The sequence below is a fragment of the Antennarius striatus genome, chromosome 2 (assembly GCF_040054535.1).
Source record: "Antennarius striatus isolate MH-2024 chromosome 2, ASM4005453v1, whole genome shotgun sequence".
NCBI lineage: Eukaryota > Metazoa > Chordata > Actinopteri > Lophiiformes > Antennariidae > Antennarius > Antennarius striatus.
The window spans coordinates 27,322,230-27,349,356 of record NC_090777.1 but is presented as its reverse complement, the minus strand read 5'-3'; the positions used below and the strand labels follow the sequence as shown (position 1 = coordinate 27,349,356).

The following is a 27,127-nucleotide window of genomic DNA, read 5'->3' as shown; positions in this document are numbered from 1 at the left end:
TAAAAATCCCGCAAAGATGTTCATCCATTTATTTTGTACAACAGAATGGGGCAGTATGGTCTTGAATTTTATAACTGATCGGCACACAGTTGTAGTATAGTGTGAGGGTTGAACACTGTACATAGTATAACTAACAAGAAACTGATCTAGAGTCAGCAGAATGTCATATGTCATGTAACATATACAGTATGGAGTGGCCTCAAACATGTAAGATTACAGTATGTGAGCTTGCCTTACATGGAAACTGCTTTGTATTCAATTGACATTTTCCAACAAGCAGTTTTTTTACAGTCAGGAGTGCAAAATGCTAAGACTCCAACAAAAATAAACCAGCATATTAAAATAGAAATTTTCGTACATGGGTTTGGGGGGATGGACTTCTTTACCATAGGAAAGAGATTTTGGCAAATAAATTTTGAGTAACAGGAGCATGTTTTCCTTTTACAAAGGAAAAACCTTACAGTAATAGAAGTGGTGTTGCCAAAGTATAAGGACAGAGCATGCGTTATAGGCGCAGCAGCATAGAAGTTGCATTATCTTGTTTCAGTCATTCTGCATGAGTGGACATAGTGAAGCACAACAGAAAACCAGTACATGTTCTTTCAACCCTGACAGACACCAACAAACATGAATGTCTACAGTGCAGACAGAGCTATGCTGAGGATCACACAACTCCAACATCATCAACAGATAGAAATACTATCACTTTCATTGGCAATAGAGAACTAAGATATCAGTTTTGTTGGAGTAAAATTTTACTGCAGCACCAAATTATAAAAGTTTTTTTGTACGTACTTTGTGTCCAAAATTAAAATGTTGTGTGCTTAATTTTCTCTCGTCAGCTGCCTTTCCTGTGTGCAGAGGGTTGTCCTGTGGTACGCTCACAGTTGTGCACCAGTTTGACAAAAATATAAATATTGTAACTTTTTTACGCCAGAATTAGGGAAATCTGTGATTCCTTTTTATTGCAGCAGTCCTTAGCACAGCTCTACACACTGAACCAACACAACTTAACAATTCACATCCAGAAGTAACCCCTTAGTCCAAACCACCATTATGGTCTGCAACTCTTCAGTTATACGTTTGCTTTATAAATATTTCCTTGCCCCATACTGATATAGTTTTGCTTTGGTTAGTCCTTGCGCATATATAGTTGGGTTGTAGGCCCAGTGGACAGTTCATCGCAGTCGATGACCTTCCACTAAACATTCTGCATCTCCTTGCCAATCTTGTAACTTAGGATCTTATTCCAGTCGATCTTGGTGCGTGTGACAGGCAGCTGGCGACGCAGGGCCTTAAAGGTGGTGTCAGACATGGTCTGGTAGTTGTCACTGATTGCAATCTGAATGCAGGAAGAGGAGGAAAACAAATATGAAATGCAATTGTTATATATTTCATTGTTTCCCAATCTAAAAGATAGTTACTATAGTTTTAGCATTAGCATGTAAAAGATAATATCAATACAAAAAAGACAACTTACCTGGTAGTCATTTTCTGCAGTCTCAATAATGTCCACAAAGGCCTTAGCTGTCTGATTTTCATTCTGTTTCAAAAAATTCCCCAAAACAACATCTAAGCAACACAAGGTTTAAACCTCTTGTCAGACTTAATGAGTGCTTATATGTAAAGTTTTTTTACTTACATTCACTGTTATTGATTTTTCTACTTCCTTATGGCTAACCAGCTGCACATTCCCATCTTCGTAATAATGCACCTAAAAAAAAAAAAAAGCAGTAAAGAACTGCATTAGTAAACCAGGATTTTGGAAATATATTCCTTCGTTATGACCTGACTTTATCATTAGTGCGCACTTAATTCAGTTCACCTGGATTTTCAGCACTCCAACCACCTGAGCATTAGACTGACCGATAGTCAGCTTCCACTCGGACCTACAGCGACCATTCCTGTGTTTGAGAATGAAGACAAATCCTGCACTACAATCAGACAGTAACACCAGTTACAATCAGTGTCCAGAGTCTGTGGTGTCACCATACCAGAAGTTTTGGGGTTGAAACTGATGTCCCTCAATGCAGGCTATGATTGTTTGCTGACCATCAACTATCTTTCCATACACCTGAAACACACAAATCGTATGGTGAACATGGGTAAGTTTTTAGCCGTATTTGTTATATTACACTGATAGCAATGTTTGGTGCCTCACCGTGGAGACCCCAGTGGGGTAGTGCTCTTTCACATAGGCACTAAGGGCAGTATCACAGGCATCTCTCCAGCTTTTCAGGGCTGTTTCTCCATCGTATTGCTGTACATCACCAACCTCTTTTCTTAGGTGGTCAAAGTGGAACGACAGATTGTTGCGGGGGTCCAGGAAGCGACCCTGACCTAAGTCACCATGCTCTGTGATCAAGACCTGTTAAGAAGAGAGTGGCAAAACATATTCATGAATCTGACATTTAACATTTGAAGTTCTGATTATAAATGGGAGATAATGGGAGAAAAATACCGGGTCATCGTAGCCCTCAAGTTTGGCAGGAGTGAACTGATCCATGTTGTACTGGGCAAAAGACCTATTCAAGAAAATGAACAGAGGCACAGATACAATACAACAAAGGTAATGCCACATCAAAATGCTTCAAACAAATGTTTTCTATTCTATCAATATCCAAATGTATTTGCGATGTATTTGTGTTAAGTGGGGTATTGTGATTTGTTTAAATTACCATAAAAGCATTTAAACTCATGACCTTTAACTTGATGAATGAGTGGAGGTACTTACTGAGATGCTCCCTCTCTGAGGAGGCTGTCATTGTTGAGAAGCTGCCGCACATCTAGGAATGAAAACAAACAAAAAAACACGGTTGTAGATTTTATGAAGCAAAATAATTCACTTCTGTTATCAGAGGTTATGGATTGTAATGTAATCAATGAATTGTATTAAACACAGCATTTCCAAAATATTAATATGATCATGATCAGCAAATTCTTACCATTGAAGACCTCATTAAACTCTCCAGGGGGAGCATGAGCCACAAAGTTGGCCGCTATGCGAACCTATGGAAGCAAATTAAATGTGATCTATTAATTCAGCAATCCTGAATTGTGACTTGTATAATCAGTGAAAACAAAACACACACAGAAAATAATGATTTTACCTGTAATAAATTTTCACTATTCAGTGAGCAAACAAAAAATATGCAAAAACCAAATTGAAATGCATTTTTTCTCCTTCTATTTAGTAAGTAATTTTCAATCCAATTGTGACTTTTCCATGCTCTCACTGGTGATTATGAGCGGGTTGGGCACTGGTTCCGTAACTCTTGATTTCAAAGGAATTGCCAAGAAATACTACATTGATTAAGCGTTGTATCCATAAGAAAATCCCACTCATGCTCAAGTTAAGTTTCAGTTTACATGATGGTGCCATGCACTTTTCCAACTCACAGGTTGGATGGTTGCTTAGACCAGCACAGTTGTGGATCTCAATAAGTAGTACGTACTCATACTTAAGGATTTATTTGTCTTGAAAAATGCTGGATTAGCACAGTGTAACACCTGTATTGCATAGAATGCACAACTAACATGACGAAGTACTATCGCTGCATTGTATACAAATCACCAATTGTATTTGATGCCAACCCCGAGCCCATAGCCTCTCAGCACAAGCACTTAAACCGAAACTAATATCTTGTGCTTCTTCTCTATAGCAAGACCGCAAACAAGTTATACTCGACTGTCCTGTTATAAACCGTGTCACAAGCAAACACTGAATAAATACTGACAAAACAACCGCGGATCCGGTACAGTTTTGTGCGTTCGATCATGAGCCGACATGACACAAATATATGAAGTCGGTCTTAATGAATGATGTACTGTAAAACTATTATGGCACGGGGTTTTTTCGCGATTCATTTTCCTCTGCGAAATAAGTTTGCGACCTTTTTTGACCAAAGAACCGGAATTGAGAATAATTCACTAGTGGAATTTTAAAAAACCAAACACCTTTAGATTTACATCAAATTAATGAAAAAATTTAAAAAATAATGCCCAACCCTAATAATTAAACGCATGTTCGGTCATGTCGTGACACTGGGGCCTCCATCGGCTTGTCTACTTTATATGTAACTAAAATAATGACTTGGTAATCTTTCTCTTCGTTGATTGTCAAAAGATGTGTAAACTCAAAAAATTCCCTATTATCGAGAGAATATTCTAACCTTTTTTTTTTCTTTTTAACTCTGCAACCACACGGTTGATGTTCGTAAAATTACATGGATGCATTTTAACCGAAGGAGTAGACAATGACAGAATAACTTAAGCATCGCCCTCAGCTTGTAAACCAATGAGTCCAGCTGCCGTACGCATTACGGCACTGTCACTGTCAGGCTCGGTCAAAACTTTAGACGCTCATACCCTGATTTCCAGCCACGGGAGGCTAAAAAGGATTTGAGCTGCAACTGAATCTGTTTGACCCAGAAATCCAGGGCAGAGAAACGCTAGCCGCTAATGTTAGCTATCGTAGTACGAGAGAAATTTTAGCCCACGTTCTAAAAAAACAAAAAACAAAACAGACATAAGCGTTACAGTAGACTTTCATTACCTAGACTTTATTTCTGAAAGTTTTTCTTGCAGAAATATCGAATGATTAACTCCTATCCGTGTTTCATTGCATCGCTAAACAACTATAAGCTTTGACTAGCAATGGCTAGTTAGCTTGTGGTGCCTCAAATATACAAGTTCATGATAGGAGGCCAAAAATAGTGATTTTGATTGTAAATCTTAACCATTAATCTCACTGTTTACCTATATACAACGACCACCTATCTAAAAATACAAGAAAATCAGTTCGAGAAGATAAATAGACGGTCTCCAAACCTTCTCCTCCTCTGACAGCGGCTCCTCAAAGTCAGCCATCTTGGCTCTTTGTGACCCCACCTACCCTAGCTGACTGACAGAAACAGTGCTGTGGTTGTCGTTCAGTTACACACACACACACACACACACACACACACACACACACACACACACACACACACACACACACACACACACACACACACACACACACACACACACACACACACACACACACACACACACACACACACACACACACACACACACAAAGACAAAGGAATTTTAAAGCATCATTAATAATGAATGTGTATTACTGAGCAATGGCGGAGCACGTCACACACTATATTTAATAATATTAAATAAAACCAATGTAAATATTCTCAGACTTTTTAAGACGCAAGAGAACGTCAACCCTTAGTTATCGATCGTTTCCTATATAGTTTCAAAATAAAGGCAAAAACGAAATTTCACAGTTGTGAATAAACGATTCTCTTTGGCATTCAGAGTTGTCTGACAAATATTATGGATTATTTAATTGTAATTTACTAGTAATTAGTTTCATTATTCGTCACTGAACCAAATAGAGCATGCGATTTTTTTTATTTTAGCGTCACTTGTATCTTATTCTGAAGGAATGACCGGTAGCTGCCATCGTTGTCTCACGCGCTGTCTTTAACAGTTAGCCTTATCTTCGTAGTAGCAGCCACTTCATTGTGTCCGCAAGTCATGGAGTCGCAGGTATTATTAGTTTCTCTTGTGAACAATATGATATTAGTTGTATTATTGCTACTGTAAAGGCTAATAACGCTTTCTGCATTAAACTGTTTTATGTTTCCAACTCTCAAGTCAGGCTAACAGACTAGCACTTTATTGGTTGTGTTCTTCCATCTACCACAGTGAATTCCTTGTCATAAGGTTAACAGGGTTACAAATAAAATGACTTCCTCATGCAGACGTTTTGCGTGCCCCTCAGCAAGCACGTGATTACGTTATGGAACATCCATCCTTAACGTCATATTCTTACTTTTACACTTGGTGTTCAACTGTGTTAACTACACAAACTGTGACTTGCTTTCGAGCAAGTGAATGGACCTTGCTTTAATCACAGATGAATAATAGTACCATTTACAGACTGAGTTATTCTGCGTGTTGTCAGGTTATGACCAACCACGATGAAATTGCCAGGCTATACAGGGAATTCAGCCTATTCCCGTCTTTGAGTAGAGCTGATTTGGGACCTGTCATCACTTCTCAATATGGAGGCAAATACACCAACATCTACACAGGTAAAGATGGTGCTAAACTTCTTCATTTATACGGCTTCAACAATTGCTTAGCTTACCCGATCCACTGACTTCTGGCCGTAGGTGTTGCACACCCTGAACAATTGAATCCTTATTCACAGCAGCTTAGGCTAAACAATTCAGCATTATTGCTCATTTTGGTATTGTGAAGAAGCTGGAGAACCAATGCAAGCAAAAGGAAAAAAAGCAAACTCCACACATGAAAGTCCAAGGTCCTGAGCTCTATTTGAACCCAGCGGCTTCTTACTGCAAAGTCACTGCATTGCCATAGTTTGCAAATAAGTTTGTCTTTTATAAGAGTTTACAAATGTGATTATATTCATCAGGGGTTAAGGTGGGAGATTGCAAGCTGGAAACCCCAGATTCCAATCAAGCAACGTAAAAAAGAAAAAAAATCATTAAATAATTTACCATTTAAAAATGGCTTTATTGCATATGCAGTTATTGTCTTCATATGAGGACACCAAAATCTGTGGATCAAAATATGCAGGTGTCTCATTCTAGCATTTACAATACTGACATATTATGATGGGACGGCAGTGGCTCAGTGGTAGAGCAGGTCAATTCCCGCTCCCACCCAGTCACCCAGAGTTTGAGCTGGCAGTGGGAGGTGTCAGCTCACCTCCCGAGCATTGCCAAGTTTTTATTTTGAAATGCAACCTCCTACAAGTATGGTTACAAAAGACCTCTTACTCCTTAGTTATCTGTTGGGGACAATTTGATGAGTAATAAATAAACTAGAGATTCTTCATAAAAACACATACATAACATGTAGGATTGAGACTAAAACTGTAATTTGCCCTTCTTCCGTTACTGGTGTAGAACACTTTAGATTGGTTCGATACACCTAGTGACACTGAATCGTCACTCTAAAGCCTCCTCTTTCACTTTGTGCACACACACACCAGTCGGTATTTTTTTTCTAAGTCAATACTGTTCTCTTGAGTAAATTTTTTTCAGCAATGTTTCAGCAAAGTTCCATTACCAGTGTATAAAAATGCAGCTCACACAACACTTTAACAATTAATACTTGCATGTATTCTTCCCTCCTACACTTACAAGGATTGAGCAGGAAATGCAGGTGATATGATGTCATGTTCCAGCGCCATGTTGATTTTAACATGATTCTGTTTAATTTAACCTGTTAAGACCTAGCCACAGTCAATCTTCAGCTGCAACGTCAGGGATGGGTAAAACCAGTAATGCTCAGGTAACAATTGGAAATCCATAAAAATAAATTCATGGCGCAGAACTAGAGTTAATGCTAATTTTTTGGGGGGTGGGCCAAATTCTTGAAATATGTGTGAGCAGACCTTGAGATCACAGTATGTTCTGATGTGTTGATTGAGTATGGCAGCCACTGGAAGAAATAGCAGACTGCTGCCATGTATGAAGAATGAACTGGCTTGACACTTAAGTTTGAAACAGCCAAACAAATATATTTATTTATGCAGTGATGGTGCCAGAATGCTGTCGTAGCATATTAGAACCTCTGATGTTTATTGATATTGATAGCATTTTGTTTACTTATTTGGCAGAATGGAGCCAGCGTGATCTGGAGAGAAATGAGAATGTCAAGTTTTGTCGTCAGTACATTGTATTCCATGATGACAAGTCAGTGGTCTACTCTGGTGCCTCAGGAAACTGCACTGAGATCAAAGGAGAGTATGTTAACATTTTGTCATTTTATCTGGCATGAGGTTGGAGATGTTCCTCTAAATTTAACCCAGAGCCAACTTTGTCTTATCTGTATGCTCACCCTGTCAGGTTGCTCTGTAAGGATTCCCCTTCGGGTGAAATGAAGGCTGTTATCAGAGAGTGCACAATCAAGGGGGAGGACAAACAGTTTCTGGAGGTGTGTGGATATCTGTCTTGATTCATAGTCAGAATTTTCCACTTGACATTTTTCATCTGTATATCAGATCTGCTAAACTTTCCTCTTGTATGTTGTTGAAAGCTAATATTACTTTGCATCTACTTTAAACTCATCATCTTTCTCTCCTCTTTTCTCCTTACAACTTCATAACCCATCAGATCTGGGGTAAAAACATAAAGATGAAGAGTATCAATCTAACCGCCTTAAAAAAGCATGGCAAAGTCTATGAAGATGGTGAGTCACCTGCATTTATTCTGTTTACCAGTTTATTCGAAACATCGAGGCACTAAACATGCTTTCTTTTGGATGCTTAGATCAGTTTGGTTGCTTAGTTTGGTCACATTCTGAGACCCATCTCTTGTATGTGGCGGAAAAGAAGAGACCAAAGGCTGAGTCATTCTTCCAGGTATGTCAGGGTATTAAGGGTTTAGTAAATGTACTCTGCAAGCGTGTTGATTCTAGTCTCTATACCAGAGTTTAGGTCGTTCTTTCATAAAGCATATATTTTTGAGTGGCTGCTTTGAGTTACAAGCTTTTCTGTGCTTCTCTTAGAATAACTGTTTATAATTCGATAAAGAGTATTTAACTTATTTTCCATATGCAAATTTACTCAAACACAAAACCAAAAGCTTTTCCAGATTTGCACTTCGAACACACCAACCAAACAAAACAATGGTTTCTGCACACCATTAAAGTTTATATCCCAATCATAAAATACTCACAAACTTGCATTGAATATAGCTAGAGTTTTGATGTACCCCATTCTGACCGACAAGTGATAGGTGATGAATCCGTGTTTGTCATAAGGAGAAATAACTTCTTTTTCTCATTTGTTTTATTTGTAGACCGAATCACCAGAGCTGTCTCCTGTTGGAGATGAGGAGGAGGCCATGAGAATGGAGAAAAAGGAGTCTGTAAAAGTAAATGCAATGAATCCTTTGAAGAGGGGATGGTGTTGATAATCAGCAACCAGATTATTTAGACTTATTTAATCAATATTGGCTAATGTTAGTTCCCTCGTTCTTGTCCATTCACTATCCACTCGCTGTCTGACGTTACTGAGTGCTGCAGAAACTTACCAATTTCCAATTTTTCCTATTCTGTTGCTGTCATATCTTGTCACTTGCATGTTTGAGCAAACTGTGCAGTACTTGGAACCAAGTTGTCGTTTTGGATTTGCTTCAGTCACGTAGCTTGAATATTTTGGATTATAACTGGATCTGTCAACAAAATAAACATGAAAAATCATGCTTGAAGACACAATTGAGGAGGAGGTGAAAGTCAGTTTTGGCCACAGAGCAAAAACTTTCACAATCCTTGCTATGAATATCAGCTGAAATTCAACATTTTTGTCTAAATGTTATGGTATCGCTCTCATCTGAATGACAGCAAATCTAAATGTCATACTTCTGATGGGGGGTTCCAACATGTTGGATCGTGTGTGTGTGTGTGTGTGTGTGTGTGTGTTTGCATTACATTCACAATAAATTCACAACAACATCCTTTCTCTCTTTTAGCATAATGTAATGAAAGAAATCTGTGTTAAAGTGCTTCTTTTGTAAATAAAATAATTTATTTTAAAATTTGTTTTAACTTCTGTACAATAGTTAAAGTGTTTTTTTGTTTTTGTTTGTTTTTTATCCCTGCAGGGGGAGCAGTTTGTCTTTTATGAAGACTGGGGAGAGGCATTGGTCAATAAAAGCTGCCCAGTACTTTGCATTTTGGACATTGAGGGTGATAATGTCTCTGTATTGGAGGGATTGCCTGAAAATATCTCACCAGGACAGGTTCGTATAGTAAAATGTGCAGTGATCCATACTTGCTAAATGTCTTATGCTCGTCTCAGGTTTTCATACTTCTGCACCCTTGCTTTTGTTCTCTTTTTGTCTTTCTGTCACCCTGTCTCTGCAGGCATTTTGGGCTCCAGATGACACAGGTGTGGTGTTCGTGGGGTGGTGTCATGAGCCTTTCAGGCTTGGCCTGAAGTACTGCACCAACAGAAGGTGATTGCTATTTACGGAATCATCCATCCTTCAGTCGGTCCATCCATCCATCCATCCGCCGGCCGATCCATCCAGAAGATAAATCATACTCAAATCATCCCCGTAGGGAAATTATTTGTCCACTCTTTTTATGTATTTCACACACGTAGGAGCACAGGCCCTAGCTCCCACACAAACACAAGGGGCCTGTAAGCATGCAAAGGAGAGGCTGATGGCCAAGGAGAGTGTCAGGCAGCTCCTTCCTGGTGCGCCCAATAAGTAATCTGTTTTTGGGGACGGTGCCTCGCTTAAGAGCACCTCTGCTGTGCTCAGGAGGTGAACTGGCACCTCTCCAACTGCCAGTTCACATTCCAAATTTTTGGTCCACGGGCGTGTCTTGAACTGGCCACCTTCCAGTCCCCAGCCTGCTAAGTGCCATCCCCAAGAGGATGATGGTGGAGTGGTTGGCAGTTCCTTCCTGATGCACTCTATGAAACCATCCCATTAATACCAATGAATCCATCCATCCATCCACCCATCCATTCATCCGGTCTATCCAGAATTTCTTTAGTAATGTGCATAAAAAAATATTACTGCAAGTTATTCATCTTGTCTCCCTCCATCAGGTCATCTTTGTTTTATGTGGATCTTACACATGGGAAATGTGGTAAGTATGAATGCTTATTTGCTATAACATTTTTCATGATGTTGATGCGGTTAAATTATAGTATGGTGCCGATCTGGTATAAGTGGGTGAATTTAGATTCTATGACTGTTGCAGATGTTAAAATTCATTGTATTTGTGTCTTCTTTCCCACAGAGCAGTTGTCCTCTGGCAGCAATGCTGTGTACTCCCCTAGACTAAGCCCGGATCAGTGTCGGATTGTCTACCTTGAGTGTTCTGTCTATGGACCACACATGCAGTGCAGTAGGCTCTGCATGGTAAGATGGGGTGGAGCCCCTTTTCTTTTTCTGCTTTCTTCACATGATGCACCACCTTATGGATTTCTGCTCTTTAGACACACATATTTTAAGCAAAAATACTTGTAGGAATTATTAATCATTATGATAATTTGCTTTTATTTAACCTTGAATGTTTTATGTGTAGTATGACTGGTATACTAAGATGACCTCAGTGGTGGTGGATGTGGTAAATCAACCTGGAGAAGGTAAGGAATGCTTCGTGGTCATATGAATAACCTTTATTTCAGTATACTGTATATTATTGTTTATCGATCATTGGTGTGGCTTTACAGATGGATTTACTGGCATCTACAGCACACAGTTGTCCCCTCAGTGCTGGTCAGCTGATAGTCAGCGTATTATTCTTGCTTCTCCTCAACGCAGCCGAAAGGTATAAGTGGATTTGTACTATAACAAAAAGTAGAATATCAGTTTTGATTTTTTTTCCTGCTAAAATCTGAAAGTTTTGTACATACAAACAAACTTCTTTTCATTTTATCATTATTTTTCTAATTGTCTCTTGAAGGAGCTGTTGATGATTGATATAAGCACCGGAGCGATCACCTCTCTGACTTCAAGTGAGTCACTCAGTACATTTATCAGGTTTTGTGTGACTCCAGTGATGGAGTTCCTTTGGTGTTGAATCAATGGATATTGACTTTCTCACCATATCAGTGTTCTGGGATAGCGTGAAGGTGTTTATTTCGACAGTGAGATCAGTCATTGATGTTTAATATGTGTGCAGAGTCTGATGTTGGTAATTGGGTTCTCCTGAACATTACAAGAGATTTGATGGTGGTCAGCTGCTCTTCTCCAAACTGCCCACCTTATCTGGTAGGATGATGGTTTAAAAAGAAATATTCTTTATTTTTGTATTATATGAACTAGTTTTGCTGTTGCTTAAGGAAATTACTTTACCAAAAACTTGATGTGAGATTCTGTTATATCAGCTAATGTATTTTCTCTTCTATGTCCAGAGGGTGGGTTTTCTTCCAGGCCGAGGTTCTAAGGAGGAAGTGGTTTGGGTTACTTTGGAAGACTCTCAGACACTGTCAGATATTGACTGGCAGATATTGACTTTTACCCCACCCCCAGATCAAGACAACAGTCAATATCGTAAGAATGAGAATTACTTATTTTATTTACGTTTTTACACTACAAAGAGTATTTGAGACCCTAAATTTACATAGGATTGAAAAGATTTTTCTGTGTGTAGGTTTTGAAATGTAATTTTAATCACACTAATTTTTCTGTACTCTAGCTGGCCTTCATTTTGAAGCTTTGCTGATCAAACCAAAAGAAGTAAAGGATGGAGTGAGGCTGCCTCTTGTTGTTATTCCTCATGGTTTGTTACTCTAATTGTAATTCTGTAGCGATCTGTTGGTGTTTTGGACAGTTAGGCAGTATTAGTGCAATAATTGTGCATTGTTCTGCACTAACAACAGTTATGCAGAATTTATAATTATGCACTGATTGACAACACAAACTGTCACTGTTGTTTGCATAACTTGTTTTTTTCCCTTAGGGGGTCCACATTCAGTTGTTATAGCTGAATGGATTCTGTCAAGCTCTGTACTATGCAGGATGGGATTTGCTGTGTTACTAGGTGAGTTCTTGTATCAGTAAGAGGTTGGATAATGTGTAAACACCTCCATTAAAGTTCGTCATCTACTCATAGGATATCAGCTGTATATGTGAAAGGGGGTGTACATATGATTGCACCTGCAGTCCAAAAAAAGTTTGAGACATATTTTGTTCCTGTCTCAAATTTTCAAAATGTAAAGTGATTTCATGAGCATCAGCAAAAATACAATGAATTTTTTTAGAGATGTCATATTGCCAAAATAATGTGTATTTTTTGCTATCATAGTGAAATGTGATGATGGGAATATGTTCATTTGTTCATTTTAATAGTGCCTTCATGTCTTTTTTGGTGTCATTTGGTAAAATCTTTTATTTATGTTTGTTTTTTGTTTAGTCTGAACCAGCAATCTGGTTACACACTTCGATCATTTGTAGGATAGTGTCAGGTTTAAAAATTAGAGCACTGATACATGTATTTCTTTTTCAATTTCTCAGTGAACTATCGTGGTTCTCTCGGGTACGGCCAGGACAATATCCTGTCATTACGTGGCAATGTTGGCACACAGGACGTCAAGGATGTTCAAGTAAGAAATGTCCATGAAACAAATCGTAGGTGTTGACAAGAATGTATTTACCAGACAGAGATGACACTAGATGTTCAGTAGGTTAACAATAACAGTTGGTATTGAGGACAGTGGGTTCTGGATGGTGACTAACCATAACAACGGAGTAGCTTGATCACAGAATCAAATGCCAAGGGGTGGGAACTGTATCCCATCACTGTTAAAGACCAATCACTATGTTTGATGATAATTTTGGTGAAGCAATGGACAACTTGAAGTAACAAAAATCATCAAACTTTAACCTGATAAAATGACCACCTACTCAAAGCGACCATTTTTTCCATTCTTATATTGGATATATGTCTTATATTGGAACCCTCCGTTCCAATATAAAACATAAACGTGTCCAACAAAACCGTGATCAGCACAGCTTGAGAACAGCATTATAAACTAACTGGTTATAACCACCATACAGTAGTGGCTTTCTTGGTAGTTCAGTGTTAAACAGTAAACAATGTCTGACATGCAGTGTAAAGCAGGACTTTTCCAGGCATTGTTGAGTCATATACTTTCTGAAAAGGAAGAGAAAATACTTGGACAACTAAAAAAACCTAAAAAAAAAAAACTGCTCAGAGCAGCAGGAAAATAAATTCCCAAGAATACAAAAACCAAGAAGCAACCAGTGTGACAACTTTTTCGGCCTTATAAACATTGTGAATGTAAACCGGATGACAAAATTCACCGCTGAGGAGTATCTACACAATGGACGAACAGTTATGGATGGACAGTTTAGCACGCAAAAGCAGGAAAACGATTTTTTGATAATCATTTTGTGAGCGAGCAAAAATTGCAAGAGGAGAGGAGATTCCACTGATTACAGGTAAGTTAACCCACATTCAGTGTTTTAAGAACAGTAATGTCTCATCATTTTCAGTCACCAATTAAAGTAACTGGAGATGCCAGTATGGATTTCCAGACATCAGTGAAAATGTGACCAGGCTTGTTTTAGCTATAACCATTTGTTTAATTGAGAATAACCGTGAAAGTACGATAGTATGACTGCTGAGGTGGAATCTCTAAGGAATTATTAACCGAAGACACTTCCAACCGACATTAAACACTCCCTCCTCTTCTAAAGGCAAATTACATTACAGGACTACAGTACTTTATTTTATTTCATTGTATTTTTTTTAATGTCTTGTAATCATTGCTGGTAATTCTTAGAGAATAGTCCTGTAGTATGTAGGGTACTAATGGCACTTAAATGACCCAAATGGCGATTATAGATTGCAATTTAATTAATAATGACTTAAGAACAATTCAATTTATGAACAAACTCTCAGAACCAATTATGTTTGTAAGTTGAGGACTACCTGTATTGTACTTTTCATGCATTTAGCATCTCATTACCTTAAAGTTTTTGCAGTTCCTGTTTAAACAATTGCTTGCAACTAGAATAGTTGTATTAAGTATTTATTTCTATTGTTCCCTTTAATCCCTGAACTTCTTAGTTACTTTTCTTCTTGTGTCTTTATTTCATGGTACCTCAAATGTAGTTTCTGTTTTTCCTGCCACTAGTTTTGCTGAAAGTGTTCTAAACAGTGGCGAATTATAGATATGAGGAAGGTGGCGGTTTGTGGGGGCTCCCACGGAGGTTTCCTTGCCTGCCACCTGATTGGCCAGTACCCAGGATTCTACAAGGCTTGTGTGGCTCACAACCCTGTCATCAATTTGACCTCCATGATTGGAAGCACTGACATTCCAGACTGGTACATCTTAGCATGCACATTCCTATACTTCTAACCAAATAATCACTCAACTTTCATTCCACTGTGAAGGATGAAAGCAGCTCATGTGTTTGTGTTTGCATTACTGTAACAGGAGGTTATGTTCACTAATAATAACATTTCCCCTCCTGCTCTTCAACAAATTTCTTTTGCACGTGCTTGTATGTCGCTGGTTACGACTACAGCACTGACTGTTTACCTGACCCTTATGTTTGGGAACAGACGCTGAACAAGTCCCCCGTTAAACATGTTACAAAAGTATGGTATTTCTATACATGCATTTGGGTTGAATTTGTTGTTGTTGTTGTTACACTATGTAGAAATCTTAGATTAACTCCCATCTAGGTAAAGACCCCAGTGTTACTTACCTTAGGGGGAGATGACAAGTTAGTACCGAGCAAGCAAGGAATGGAATATTATCGAGCTCTGAAGGCAAAGAAGGTCCCAGTCCGGTAAGCAACTTTTCTCCCTGATTTATTTTCTTGGTTTTGTCAGATAGGTACGACACAAAAGGGCTTGTATTGTTCCTTCACAAATGTTCTGATGTTTGTTGTTTAGGTTACTATTTCCAAAGTGGATGCTGAGTCTGATAGCTTTATGAACAGTGCTTTGTGGATAATCCAACACTTGAGTCAGTGATGGGACACTTGGAATAAATGCTGTATTTAGTAAATGTGCTGTTGTTTTAGCCAAGTAATCATATACTAGGACACTGCTGTATGTAAGGCATGTTCTTCTCTTGTTTCCAGGACCAAAAAAGATCTAAAACATTATTTTGTAAAAGAACAATCATATGATCAGATTCTTGAAGACATGGGTGCAAAGGGAGAAATATCCATTTGTAAAAATACATTGGTCCGAAACACACCGGGAATTCTGCAAGACAAAAAGAAAACAAGGCAGTTCTTGCTCAAAAACCCTCCAATATGATTTAATTAAAATTACCTTTCTAAAGAAGAGTGGGCCAAAATTCTTCCACAGCATTGTGAAATACTCATTGCCAGTTATGGCAAATGTTGACTGCAGTTGCTGCTGTCAAAAATTTGCACAAGAAATTATTAAGAGTAGAAGGAAGTTACTTCTACAGTGATATAGGATTTGAATAACAACTCTATACAGTAATCCCTCGCGTAATAATAATGGTTTTATTATGGAGCTTGAATAAAAGCAGACAGAAAATACAGTTGATCCCCCCCCCCCACACACACACACACACTCGGTTCCTTAAAATTGAGGGCATTTCAGGGTGTTTGTCCTTGCTGTTGTATTAACACGTTTTTCCTTGCTAATTTTTTTCTTGATAATACAGCTATTTTCATGATACCCGATAATAGATGATACACTTAACAAAGAAATTTGTAGCTACTAAATATGTGGATGAATCTTAGGACACATTTGCATATCTGTGTGTATTTAAAAATATTTCTGAAGCAGGGGAAACTTACTTCCTCTTATTATTTCTCATGACATTTAGTGAATTAAGGAACCTATTCTACTTTGTTGTCCAGTGGAAAACCCCTCTTGTTCCCATGTCTGTTAGTTTATTTTCTGTTTAAATAAGGTTAAAAAAGTAATTTGACTGTTGACACATTTTAAGGTTATTCAAGACATTGCAGAATGTTACATTAAGTTAAAATATTGCCTATTATCTACAGTATTAATGAACTACGTCCTTTTTATTATGGTGTCATGTGATTGGCATATGACCGTATGCTTTCACTTCTTCAGAGCAAAATAATTCTTCCAGTCATTACACAGACTTTCAGATACAAGGACTCATCTTTCAACTCTCCACATGGATAAAGTTTACTTCATCTCAGAACCAATTTCCTGATGCATGCTGTAGACTATGGTAAGTAGTAAAAAAAATTTTATTCTGCAATCACAAGCAATTTCTAACATAAGAAAATGAGGTATGAGGGGTGGAAGTAACCAAAATGTTATTTGGGAGCTTTTTCAATCATTCAGTTTTATTATTTAATATTTGTTGTACTTGGTTAGATGGTTGATTAGAAAAATTTATTTCAAATACATTCTGAACCATCAACAAATAAAAATAAATTAAAATTATTATTTATTTGTTTTTAGGCTTCATTGAGAAATATCGTCCTCCTTTGTCAGCTTCTTCCATTTGTGAGGATGATGAACATGACCTTCTTCCCGTGTTACACTGATGTGAATACCACTACCGTAGACTGCTCCTACCTACCACTCAGGCATGTCCCCAACATCGAATCTACCACTGTACTGTCCCTTAACTTAAGCCTGACTAAGATACAGCGAGTGGGTGAACAGGATTTATCTGGTTTCCCAAACCTTCATACTCTGAAAATGACGGGAAATTGTCAGCCAGGTCGGCTAAGACCTTTAGACAACCTCTCATGCAAGATGGAGATCCACTACAATGCTTTCAAAGACCTGATAAATCTTCAATTTGTGAACCTATCTGGAAACAGTCTTACCTCCATACCATGGTTACCTGAAAGCCTGAGGGTTCTTGATCTACAGAATAATTGCATCTTCCAAATTATCCACCCATTAGGAACTCCATATCTTGAAGAGCTCTATCTCACCAAGAATTGCTTTTACGTAAACCCTTGCAAGCAGTCATTGTACATCAGCAAAGAAGTATTTAAAGAGCTCACAAAAATTAAAATCATCACTTTGGGATATGATAATTTGACAGCTATCCCTGAAGGATTGCCACCATCACTGGAAAGTCTAGATTTAAGAGAAAATACAATCACAGAGGTTAAAAATGGAGCATTTGTCGGCCTGACAAACCTTAAGCAATTGAATTTGGAATGGAATTGCCAACGTTGTGACCATGCAGCCAGGCCTTGCTTTCCTTGTCCAAACAATCTACCTCTACAGCTACATAGAGATTCATTCTACACTGAAAACAGCTCTTTGAGCTACTTAAACTTGAGAGGAAACTCTCTGAGAACATTCCCTGAGGGTATGTTTCAACCTCTGAAGAATTTACATTCATTAGACCTCTCTGACAACCTCCTGGCTTATGCTATACAGAATGGCACCTTCTTTGCTGAGCTGAAGGGGCTAACTTGGATGAACCTTATCTACAACTATGAACCCCTGAAGACATTCAAGGAACTGAACCTGTCTCCAGATGTTAGTAGTATGGTTGGTCTTCAGTGTCTTCTTTTAAGTGGTAACTTTTTCCGTACCCTTTCCAATGAGAGCCTTGAAATTCTTTCCAAACTAAAAAATCTAAAAAAACTAGAACTGAGAATGAATTTTATGACCTCTTGTAATGTGAAAGCCCTGAATGAGATACCATCTCTCATTGATATTGATTTTTCTCAAAACATGCTTAATTTCCATCCACATTGCTCAAGTCTGTCATCAGTGATTGATACACAGGAATGCAGTCAGAACCAAAAATTATGTCCAAATTATGAACCCGACCCACCTGTTGTAAAAAACAATCAGAAATTCACATTTGAAAGTGATGTCTGGGATCCCAACCAGTTAAGCAGTTTGAAAATGTGGCAGAAAAGTGGGTTTAAGTCTTCATCAGATTGGTACGATTTCTGTGATAATAAAATGACTTATGACTTGTCTCAAAATGACATTACCTCTCTTAACAAAGAGGTATTTGTTGGCATGGAAAATGTTATTTGTTTAGACCTTTCTTTCAATTACATCAGCCAGGCCTTGAGGGGTGGGGAATTTGATGATTTGAAAAACTTAGTATATCTTAATATGTCATACAATAGACTTGATTTTTATTATAGAGAAGCTTTCAGTGAGCTGAACACCACTCTGAAATTATTAGACCTAAGTAACAACGATTTTCATTTTAAAATGTCAGGCATGGGTCACGGATTTAAGTTTATTGAGAATCTGATTAGCTTGGAAATTCTCAGTCTGGCCAACAATGGCATTGGAATGCGAATAACTGAAAGGCTCATCAGCAGCTCTTTAAAATACTTCTATTTCAATGGAAATCACTTGGGCATTATGTGGCAGTCCGATAACAACAAATACACCAATTTCTTCCACAACTTGACAAACCTCATCTTCCTGGACATCTCCAACAATGAGCTGCAATCAATATCAGTGGAGCAACTTTCTAATCTCCCAAGAACTATCGAGATTCTCATCATCAGCCACAACCTGCTGAAATATTTCCCATGGCAAAATATTTATGCACTCAGCAATTTACGTCACCTTGACATCAGTCAAAACTTCATCAGGTTTTTGCCTCTTGAAGTCATAGAATTTGGGTCATCTTTTTCAGTTTTGGACCTCAGTCATAATCTTGTCAGCTTTATTCCTAAGTTTTTCTTCAGTCAAGCTAAATCCTTGCAATACTTGTATCTCAGTCACAATCAAATCAAAGAGTTGAACCTTCAGTTCCTTCCTGCTCCCTTAAGAAATGGTAGTGCCCTTGTAAAGCTTACTCTGCATAAAAACCCCTTTAAATGTGACTGTGATACATCTTGGTTTGCAGACTTTTTGCGTAATACTCCCATAGAAATTCCTCATCTTACAACAGATATACAGTGTGAATTCCCAGAGTCCCAAGAGGGTAAGAGTATTCTAACAATGGACCAGCGTTCATGCAGGGACATATACGGTTACCTTTCATCTCTAATCTGTTCCTTCCTTGTTGTGGCATGCACTGTTCTACCTTTGATGAAGCATCTCTACGGGTGGGATTTGTGGTACAGCCTTCAGATTCTCTGGGCAGGACATAAAGGCTACTCCCAGCTGACTGGTAGTGACTCACAATATCACTATGATGCTTTTGTGGTTTTTGACACCAGCAACCCAGCTGTGAGGGATTGGATCTATAATGAACTGACCATCAATCTGGAGGATTCAGGTCACAGGAGGTTTTGTCTCTGTCTGGAGGAGAGGGACTGGATTCCTGGACTTTCATGTATTGAGAATCTACATAATGCTGTGTACAGCAGTGTGAAGACAGTGTTTGTGCTGTCCAGTGGCACTGGTGGGAGAGAGACAATTAATGGCATGATCCGTCAGGCTTTCTTCATGGTTCAGCAGCGGCTTCTGGACGAGAAGGTTAGCTAAATCAAGCTTTTCATTATAAAGTAATTTTTTATAAATGTGAGCATATGCCATGGATACATTGTTGTCATGCTTTCATAACACTAAGCTGTCTCTTATTTTCCTAACTAGGTGGATGCAGCTGTGCTGGTACTCCTGGATGAAGTGTTTCCCAGAATGAATTATGTTCAGCTGAGGAAGAGGTTGTGTAGAAAGTCTGTGCTGTCCTGGCCAAAGAATCCAAAGGCCCAACCCCTTTTCTGGAACAGAGTGAAAATGGCATTATCATCAGATAATCTCAGCTTCTATGACAACAACATGAGTGAAGGTTTCATATGACTCCATTTTATTGACTGTCAGACAGCAGCAGAAGGTAGTTTCTGTTACTGAGAATTCCTCAGATGGTTTTATTTTTCAAACTTTCCTTGCATCCCACTGGACTTTAAATTTTGTTGAATTTATCATGCAACTTTAATAATTATTCATTTAAAATATTTGACTTTTCAAAACTGTATTTTTTTGTTTCATCTGACCACCTAATATTAGTTGTTTAATTTACCTTATCTTCATTTTCTCTATTTGTTTTGTCTCTTGAGTTTGGTTGTGGTCTTGTGGCTATTGTGCAAATGCAATATTAATTGCTGTATGTAAATAGTGCAGAGACATTGGGACACTGATATTTTATTACAAAAATACAATTAAGATAATTTCACTTGAGTTTATTGATTGTGCAAGTATTACAGGAGAATAATACAGTTTATGTACCACCCAGAATCACAAAATTTCACTTCTCTTTGTTGAGTTGTTCAGATGAAATGAAACTGATGGTCGTTCCTTAAAGGTTCAATATGTTGAGAAACTTTATTTGCTACCCACTTTCTCGGAAACAGGAGTCTTGCGGTTTCCTCTTGAAGTTTTTGAAGTGATGCTGCTTGGGCTTCAACACATCAAGAAGATCCATCCTCACCGTGGGATACTATCTAAAATGTCATCCACATGCATTGGTTATGTTCAGTAAATGACAAACATGTAAAAATGGAATGCATTCTTGGTTTAAAAAAAAATAAATGTGAAGGTTGTGGATGCCTCATAAAAATGGATAGCAGCTCTGCATCCATTAGGTATCCACGCTTTCATTGGTATCTAATGAAAAAGCAACATAACTGTGACTGTTTGGCCAGCAGTGTTGCTAGACTTCCTGTTACCTTCTTTACTCATTTCCTTAATAATATCAGTTTGTGTTTCTTGAACAACTGATATTATTAAAAGTCTATTTCATCAGGGTACACCTGGATGGTTGATGAATAAACACATTTTAAATGAGATAACTCCAAAAACGATTTGATTTTTAGTTTGGTGCTTATTTTAGTGACAGTTTGTTTTCAATGATTTGTGCATCATTTAATGTTTATTCACAATTTAAAAAGTATCCCAACTTTTTTCAGAATAGAGTTGCATACATTTGCTTCATGTTTCCAGTAGGGGGCACTATGACAGTAATTGCAACACCGAGCCAGACTGGTGAATTAATAGAGTTATAAAAACTACTTGCAATATTTTTTTTCACACAGCCAAACCCCCAGCTGCTGATAATAATCACATTAAAAAAACCTCAGTATCTTAAATCCACATGGACCGCATTTGATGTCAAAAGAGTGTCAGACGTAAAAAGAGTCTCTAAAAGTATCAAATCTGTCAATTCCTTTTGCCCTCAAATGGAACTCTACAAATGTCACCATAGACTTAACATCATTAGATAAACTTGATTCTTTCAAGAGAAGCTGCGGGTAACAAGCGTCTTCCAGACGATTCAGGATGTCATGGTTTTGGAAGGGTTATAAACTTAAATTCAATCTACCTTTTTCACCACTTTCAGTTGCGACTTTATCTATACCAGCAGATTCATCCAATTATTTAAATGTAATTAGGGGTGCAGATATATGATTCTTCTAAGGCTCGATATTGAGCAGGAGGGACGTAGATTTGCATTTCATATTTACAGTTCATATGTTCTTCTGTCTATGTTTTAGTAATAGAGAATCATTTTTCCATATCTCAAAAACAAGGATAGAATTCAGTGAAACGACACTTATGTTGTAGGCACTATAAAGATGTGAATTTAAGGACTGTTTCACTTTCCTTTATTGTATAGATTAGACACTTTTGGACTTCGTTCATTTTGCAACCAATTTGTTAAAAAGTTGTTTTTTAATTTATGTTTTCCTTAGACACACATATCCCTTTAATCATTTTCTTTTACAGAACCCAGAGGGCACTCTTCTTGTTAGGATTTGGTTATATTTATTTAATTTATAAATATTGAAATCAATTGTTGTTTTTTTTGTGTGTGTGTGTGTGTGTGTGTGTGTGTGTGTGTGTGTGTGTGTGTGTGTGTGTGTGTGTGTGTGTGTGTGTGTGTGTGTGAGCGAGCGTTTGCATGTGTTCTTGCGCACGTGAGTGTAGATGCATACACGAAGGATGAGGTGTAAGTGCGATTGAGTGGAGAATATGTTTGGTAATATATTTTCACTCCATGATGTACCCTGTGAGCAAGGGTATTTGTCCACGTCGTGCAATCCCTATATGAAAGTTCAGTGCACTTTGTTTCTCGCCGCATCTTGGTAAAAGATTAATTTTAGATTTTAGTTCAGTGTGAGGAAAAAGCTCATTTAAAAATGATCTGGTATGTTGACAATGCTTACATGCTAAGTGGTAAAAGTAGATTGGCAATATGTTCTCTGTTAAGAAATTAACGATTTCCCTGCCCAAAATGTTCAATGATTCTGTTCAGTTATGCCTAAGAGTCATTTTAATGAATAGTTGTGTGGTTTTATTTCTGTTTTACTTTATGTAGAACATTTTGATGTTTTTATTCAGTTCCATTGTTTTCATAGTGTGGAGTATTGTCCAGTTTATTGCTCTTTGAAATGGCTTATTTGCATTATTACACCATATATTTTCATTAGATCTGTTCATGAAAAGACCGGACTGCCAGGCAGGAGGCCTAGGGGAAGACCAAAGAGGAGGTTTATGGATGTAGTGAAAAAGGACATGAAGGTAGTTGGTGTGAGAAAAGAAGAAGACAGGGTTAGATGGAGGCAATTGATTCGCTGTGGCGACCCCTAAAGGGAAAAGCCGAAAGGAAAAGAAGAAGAAGTTCATGAAAAGACCGTATACGTAATAATATTAATTAATTGATTGATTCATTTTCTAAATCCCTTTCATCTGCTATCGCTGGTCGCGGTGAATAACAATGTTGTTCATTGCAATTGTCTGTGTAGGTTCTCAGTCATCCAAGTCATGATTATCCAAAAGCTGTTTAAGTCAATAAACTTAAGCAATAAACTGGACAATACTCCAGAGTATGAAAACAATGGAACTGAATAAAAACATTAAAATGTTCTTCAGTTGGAACTGAACATGTCTCTTTGATGAGGGACGAAACGTCTTCTAGAACTTTCTTAACGTCCAGTGGATTGACAAACAGCTTTTGGATGTTCATTGCAATTATTCCTAGAATATAATATTGGTAAAACAGTTATCATGACATACTAAGAAAATTTTCTTTTTCACCAGATTAGTGGTACTTAACCCCACTCCTGGCATTTCATAGTCTTACTTGCCATCCAGTAGGCACTGACTACTTTTTAGGAAAAGGGACAGTTGGTTAAGAACGGGGGGTTTTCTGCTCTTAATAGGGAAAACCTGAGCAGGAAAGAAAGCAAAACTGAAGATGTGTGGTAGAAGGATTGGTTCACCAATGTCTACTTAATATATCTGTATAGCTACCACAAATATATTCTCCATGTTTGTCTTTTCCCACCAGTTTGCTGTTGAAAGTGTTCTAAACAGTGGCGAATTAGATATGAGGAAGGTGGCGGTTTGTGGGGGCTCCCATGGAGGTTTCCTTGCCTGCCACCTGATTGGCCAGTACCCAGGATTCTACAAGGCTTGTGTGGCTCGCAACCCTGTCATCAATTTGACCTCCATGATTGGAAGCACTGACATTCCAGACTGGTACGTCTTAGCATGCACATTCCTATACTTCTAACCAAATAATCACTCAACTTTCATTCCACTGTGAAAGATAAAAGCAGCTCTTGTGTTTGTGTTTGCATTACTGTAACAGGAGGTTATGTTCACTAATAATAACATTTCCCCTCCTGCTCTTCAACAAATTTCTTTTGCAGGTGCATAGATGTGACTGGTTATGACTACAGCACTGACTGTTTACCTGACCCTTCTGTTTGGGAACAGATGCTGAACAAGTCTCCCATTATGCATGTTACAAAGGTATGGTATTTCTATATATGCATCTGTCTTTATTCTTGTTGTTACACTATGTAGTAATCTTTAGATGAACTCCCATCTAGGTAAAGACCCCAGTGTTACTTACCTTAGGGGAAGATGACAAGCGTGTACCGAACAAGCAAGGAATTGAATATTATCGAGCTCTGAAGGCAAAGGAGGTCCCAGTCCGGTAAGCAACTTGTCTCACTTTCGTATTTTGCTGGTTTTGTCACATAGGTACAATATAGAAGGGCTTCTATTACTTCTTCACAAATATTCTGACGTTTTATTCTTAGGTTGCTGTGGTATCCAGGGAACAATCACTCCCTCTCCAAAGTGGATGCTGAGTCTGATGGCTTTATGAACATTGCTCTGTGGCTAGTTCAACACTTGAGTTAGTGATGGTAGGCCTCAGTTACATGGTGATGTGCTTTTTTTTTTTTTTTTTGCTGCCAAGAAAATATAGCAGAACACTACTGTGTGCAATGCGTATTATCTGTTTCCCTGACCCATCCAAAGCCAAAGCAGTTCATTATTAAAGTACATTCACTGTCACTTTCTTGGACATATTTCTATAGAAGTAAATTTTTATGCGTGGGGCATGAACGTTAAATCTAAAACATTTGAAGTGTTCTACAATCAGCAAAAAAAATCTGTAGCTACATGTTGATCTGTGTGATCGCTACTGGTGATTCCCTCAATGACTTCTAAGTGAGAAATAACAGCTTTAACGTGTCACCTGGACAAAAGCGTTCTGACCAGAAATACATTTTAGAAATATCTTTTTTTTTTGCTATCTAAACTACCGAAGTACCCTAATGTCTAATGTACCCAAGAAATTTAAGGTATTTCAGGGTGTTATTTGTATGTGAGACTGTATTGACTACAAAAAGAAATTGTTTTATCTGCTCATTCTGTTTGTTTCTTGTTGCTTTTTATCAATACTGTGTTATTTTCCTGACACGGTGTACTTAATAAACCAAATGTGAAAATTTTTCAGAGTGGAATGGATATTTGGAGATGTGGCTACTTAGGTGAATTAAAACGAATTTCTGAAGAAGGTTGTACATTTCTTGTAACAAATTAAGGGAGTCATTCAACTTTATACTCCAAAGGAATTTTCTTCTTTTTACTGCCATTTTACTGCCATCTGCTTCTATGTTATGAAAAGAAAATAGTACATTTAACTTGATATATTCTCAAGTTTTTGTTGTTAGGACAATACAGTGTGTAATACTTTTTTATATTCAATCTTGATATCAAAGCACTTGACTCAAGGTAACGTCATTATTTTAAATAGGCTGTTTGGTGTAAATGAATACATAAATGTGGCATTTCCTTTTACTAGCAGGTGGCCCTGTGATATTAATATATTTTTGATCATTCTTTAAGGTAAGCTATAATCCAATATTTTTCAGTTTTGTAAAAAGTGGACTGTTGGCAGTGGAGTTACCACAGTTTTCTCCTTCATGGAAAATGATTTTTCACCGCGCTTCTTCATGTTCAAAGTTCAGTGACAGTACAAGAAATTCACAATGAAATTTCAGCAATGTATTAATTGTGGTACTATGGCTAATTCAGATTTTTGACACGTGGAAGTCTTCAAGGCTGGATTCTCATCTAACAGAAGCCTTTAATATGATATTATTCTTTGCTGACATGTTGAGAATTGTGTGACCATATTTTAATTCCAGAAAGAAAGACAAATATCCCCAGGAGCAGTTTGTACAACACATGCAAATAAAAAAAACAAACAAACATTAAAATGCCTGCCCTCCTAGCAAGTATTTTTTGTTCAGTACCAACATTCTGCTTCATGGAGAATTTCTAAAATTCAGTATGCCACGATCAACAGTCAATGATATTTTCACTGAAATGCAACATCCATGAATGATCACTATTGTGAGAAAATGTACAAGTTTAAATAGTCAATAAGGTAGTGGCATTGCATGAAAGTATAGCTCAATTTACAAAAAGCTTGGGATGCTGTGCTGCTGGACACCTCACTCTTTTACGGGATAAATAAAGTATCATTGATTTGATTGTTAGAAGTGCACAGCTCCAAGCCAGCCTTCGTGATGGGGTACTTTCGTGCAACATGACACAGTAACCTGCACATGTGGGAAAACACCAAATGTTGAATGATATATACATGTTTAGAGTACATATTTTGCCGTGCAGATTACATTAAAATAAACTTTATTGTCATTGCAATAAAATGCCAACATGCAGGCAATGCAGATGACATATTTTTAAGGGAAGGCTTGCATATTTTAACAAGACAATGCCAAATCATTTACTGTATCTTATATGACAACATGGCTCAGGTGATAAAGTCCAGGTGATAAAGTGGTCTGCCTGTCACTTGTCACCCAATTAAAAAATGCTTGGCACACTATAAAATTGAAGAAAATGGAAGGACGATGTTGTGTAGCTGCAATTACACGAACATTCCAGTTACAGCAATTGGACTTTTTAATTTCCAACTGCTTATGGAATTGTTAAAAAACAGGTCGAACATGACCCTGACCAAACCTTTTTCAAAATAGGGTTTACCTAAAAGTAGGTCACTCTAATTACGATGAAACCTGTGAATGTTTTCAGGGTGAGAATCCTATTCAACACACAAATAATTGGCCACATTGATAAATTGATAGTGGAGTAATGAGAACTAAGTGAGCTACTAAGAGTAGCTGACAATGATCAAATTTAAAAATAATCACGGTCTTATGCCATTTGGACTTCTTCTTATTTTTGTTTTATTTTAGTCCTTTATAATTCCTTCTTTTGTTTCGGTTTCTCTGTCACCTGTATTCTATAATTGAATCAGGCCTTTTACTATTTATATTCTTTCAGATTCATTCACTTCTAGCCAGATTACCACTTTTTTCCTCGCAGGCTATTCCCTCAAATATTTCTGATATTTACA

The 27,127-nt window shown here is 37.7% G+C and overlaps 3 protein-coding genes across 3 annotated transcripts; 2 read left to right on the top strand and 1 right to left on the bottom strand.

The window, feature by feature from the left end:
- Positions 1 to 15: 15 nt before the first annotated feature.
- On the bottom strand, positions 16 to 4,920 carry capza1b (capping actin protein of muscle Z-line subunit alpha 1b). The gene is made up of 10 exons (XM_068338108.1): positions 4,831 to 4,920; positions 2,946 to 3,009; positions 2,735 to 2,786; positions 2,462 to 2,525; positions 2,162 to 2,368; positions 1,995 to 2,074; positions 1,826 to 1,904; positions 1,643 to 1,714; positions 1,481 to 1,543; positions 16 to 1,342 (listed from the first exon to the last, which is right to left on the bottom strand). The coding sequence occupies exons 1-10, from the start codon at positions 4,867 to 4,869 to the stop codon at positions 1,202 to 1,204; spliced, it is 861 nt and encodes a 286-aa protein (XP_068194209.1). The 5' UTR covers positions 4,870 to 4,920; the 3' UTR covers positions 16 to 1,201.
- Positions 4,921 to 5,478: 558 nt separating this feature from the next.
- On the top strand, positions 5,479 to 25,192 carry apeh (acylaminoacyl-peptide hydrolase). Its single transcript, XM_068338080.1, has 23 exons — positions 5,479 to 5,550; positions 5,969 to 6,098; positions 7,655 to 7,781; positions 7,884 to 7,971; positions 8,151 to 8,226; positions 8,307 to 8,398; positions 8,838 to 8,912; positions 9,642 to 9,779; positions 9,904 to 9,995; positions 10,601 to 10,641; positions 10,795 to 10,916; positions 11,083 to 11,143; positions 11,231 to 11,328; positions 11,464 to 11,515; positions 11,683 to 11,771; positions 11,915 to 12,053; positions 12,199 to 12,282; positions 12,463 to 12,543; positions 13,017 to 13,105; positions 23,735 to 23,925; positions 24,099 to 24,201; positions 24,282 to 24,388; positions 24,495 to 25,192. Exons 1-23 carry the CDS (start codon positions 5,539 to 5,541, stop codon positions 24,595 to 24,597), a joined length of 2,190 nt encoding a protein of 729 aa, XP_068194181.1. The 5' UTR covers positions 5,479 to 5,538; the 3' UTR covers positions 24,598 to 25,192.
- On the top strand, positions 13,115 to 22,184 carry LOC137610496 (toll-like receptor 9). The gene is made up of 5 exons (XM_068338066.1): positions 13,115 to 14,853; positions 15,217 to 15,323; positions 16,630 to 16,723; positions 16,960 to 19,923; positions 20,041 to 22,184. The coding sequence occupies exons 3-5, from the start codon at positions 16,721 to 16,723 to the stop codon at positions 20,245 to 20,247; spliced, it is 3,174 nt and encodes a 1,057-aa protein (XP_068194167.1). The 5' UTR covers positions 13,115 to 14,853; positions 15,217 to 15,323; positions 16,630 to 16,720; the 3' UTR covers positions 20,248 to 22,184.
- Positions 25,193 to 27,127: the final 1,935 nt, after the last annotated feature.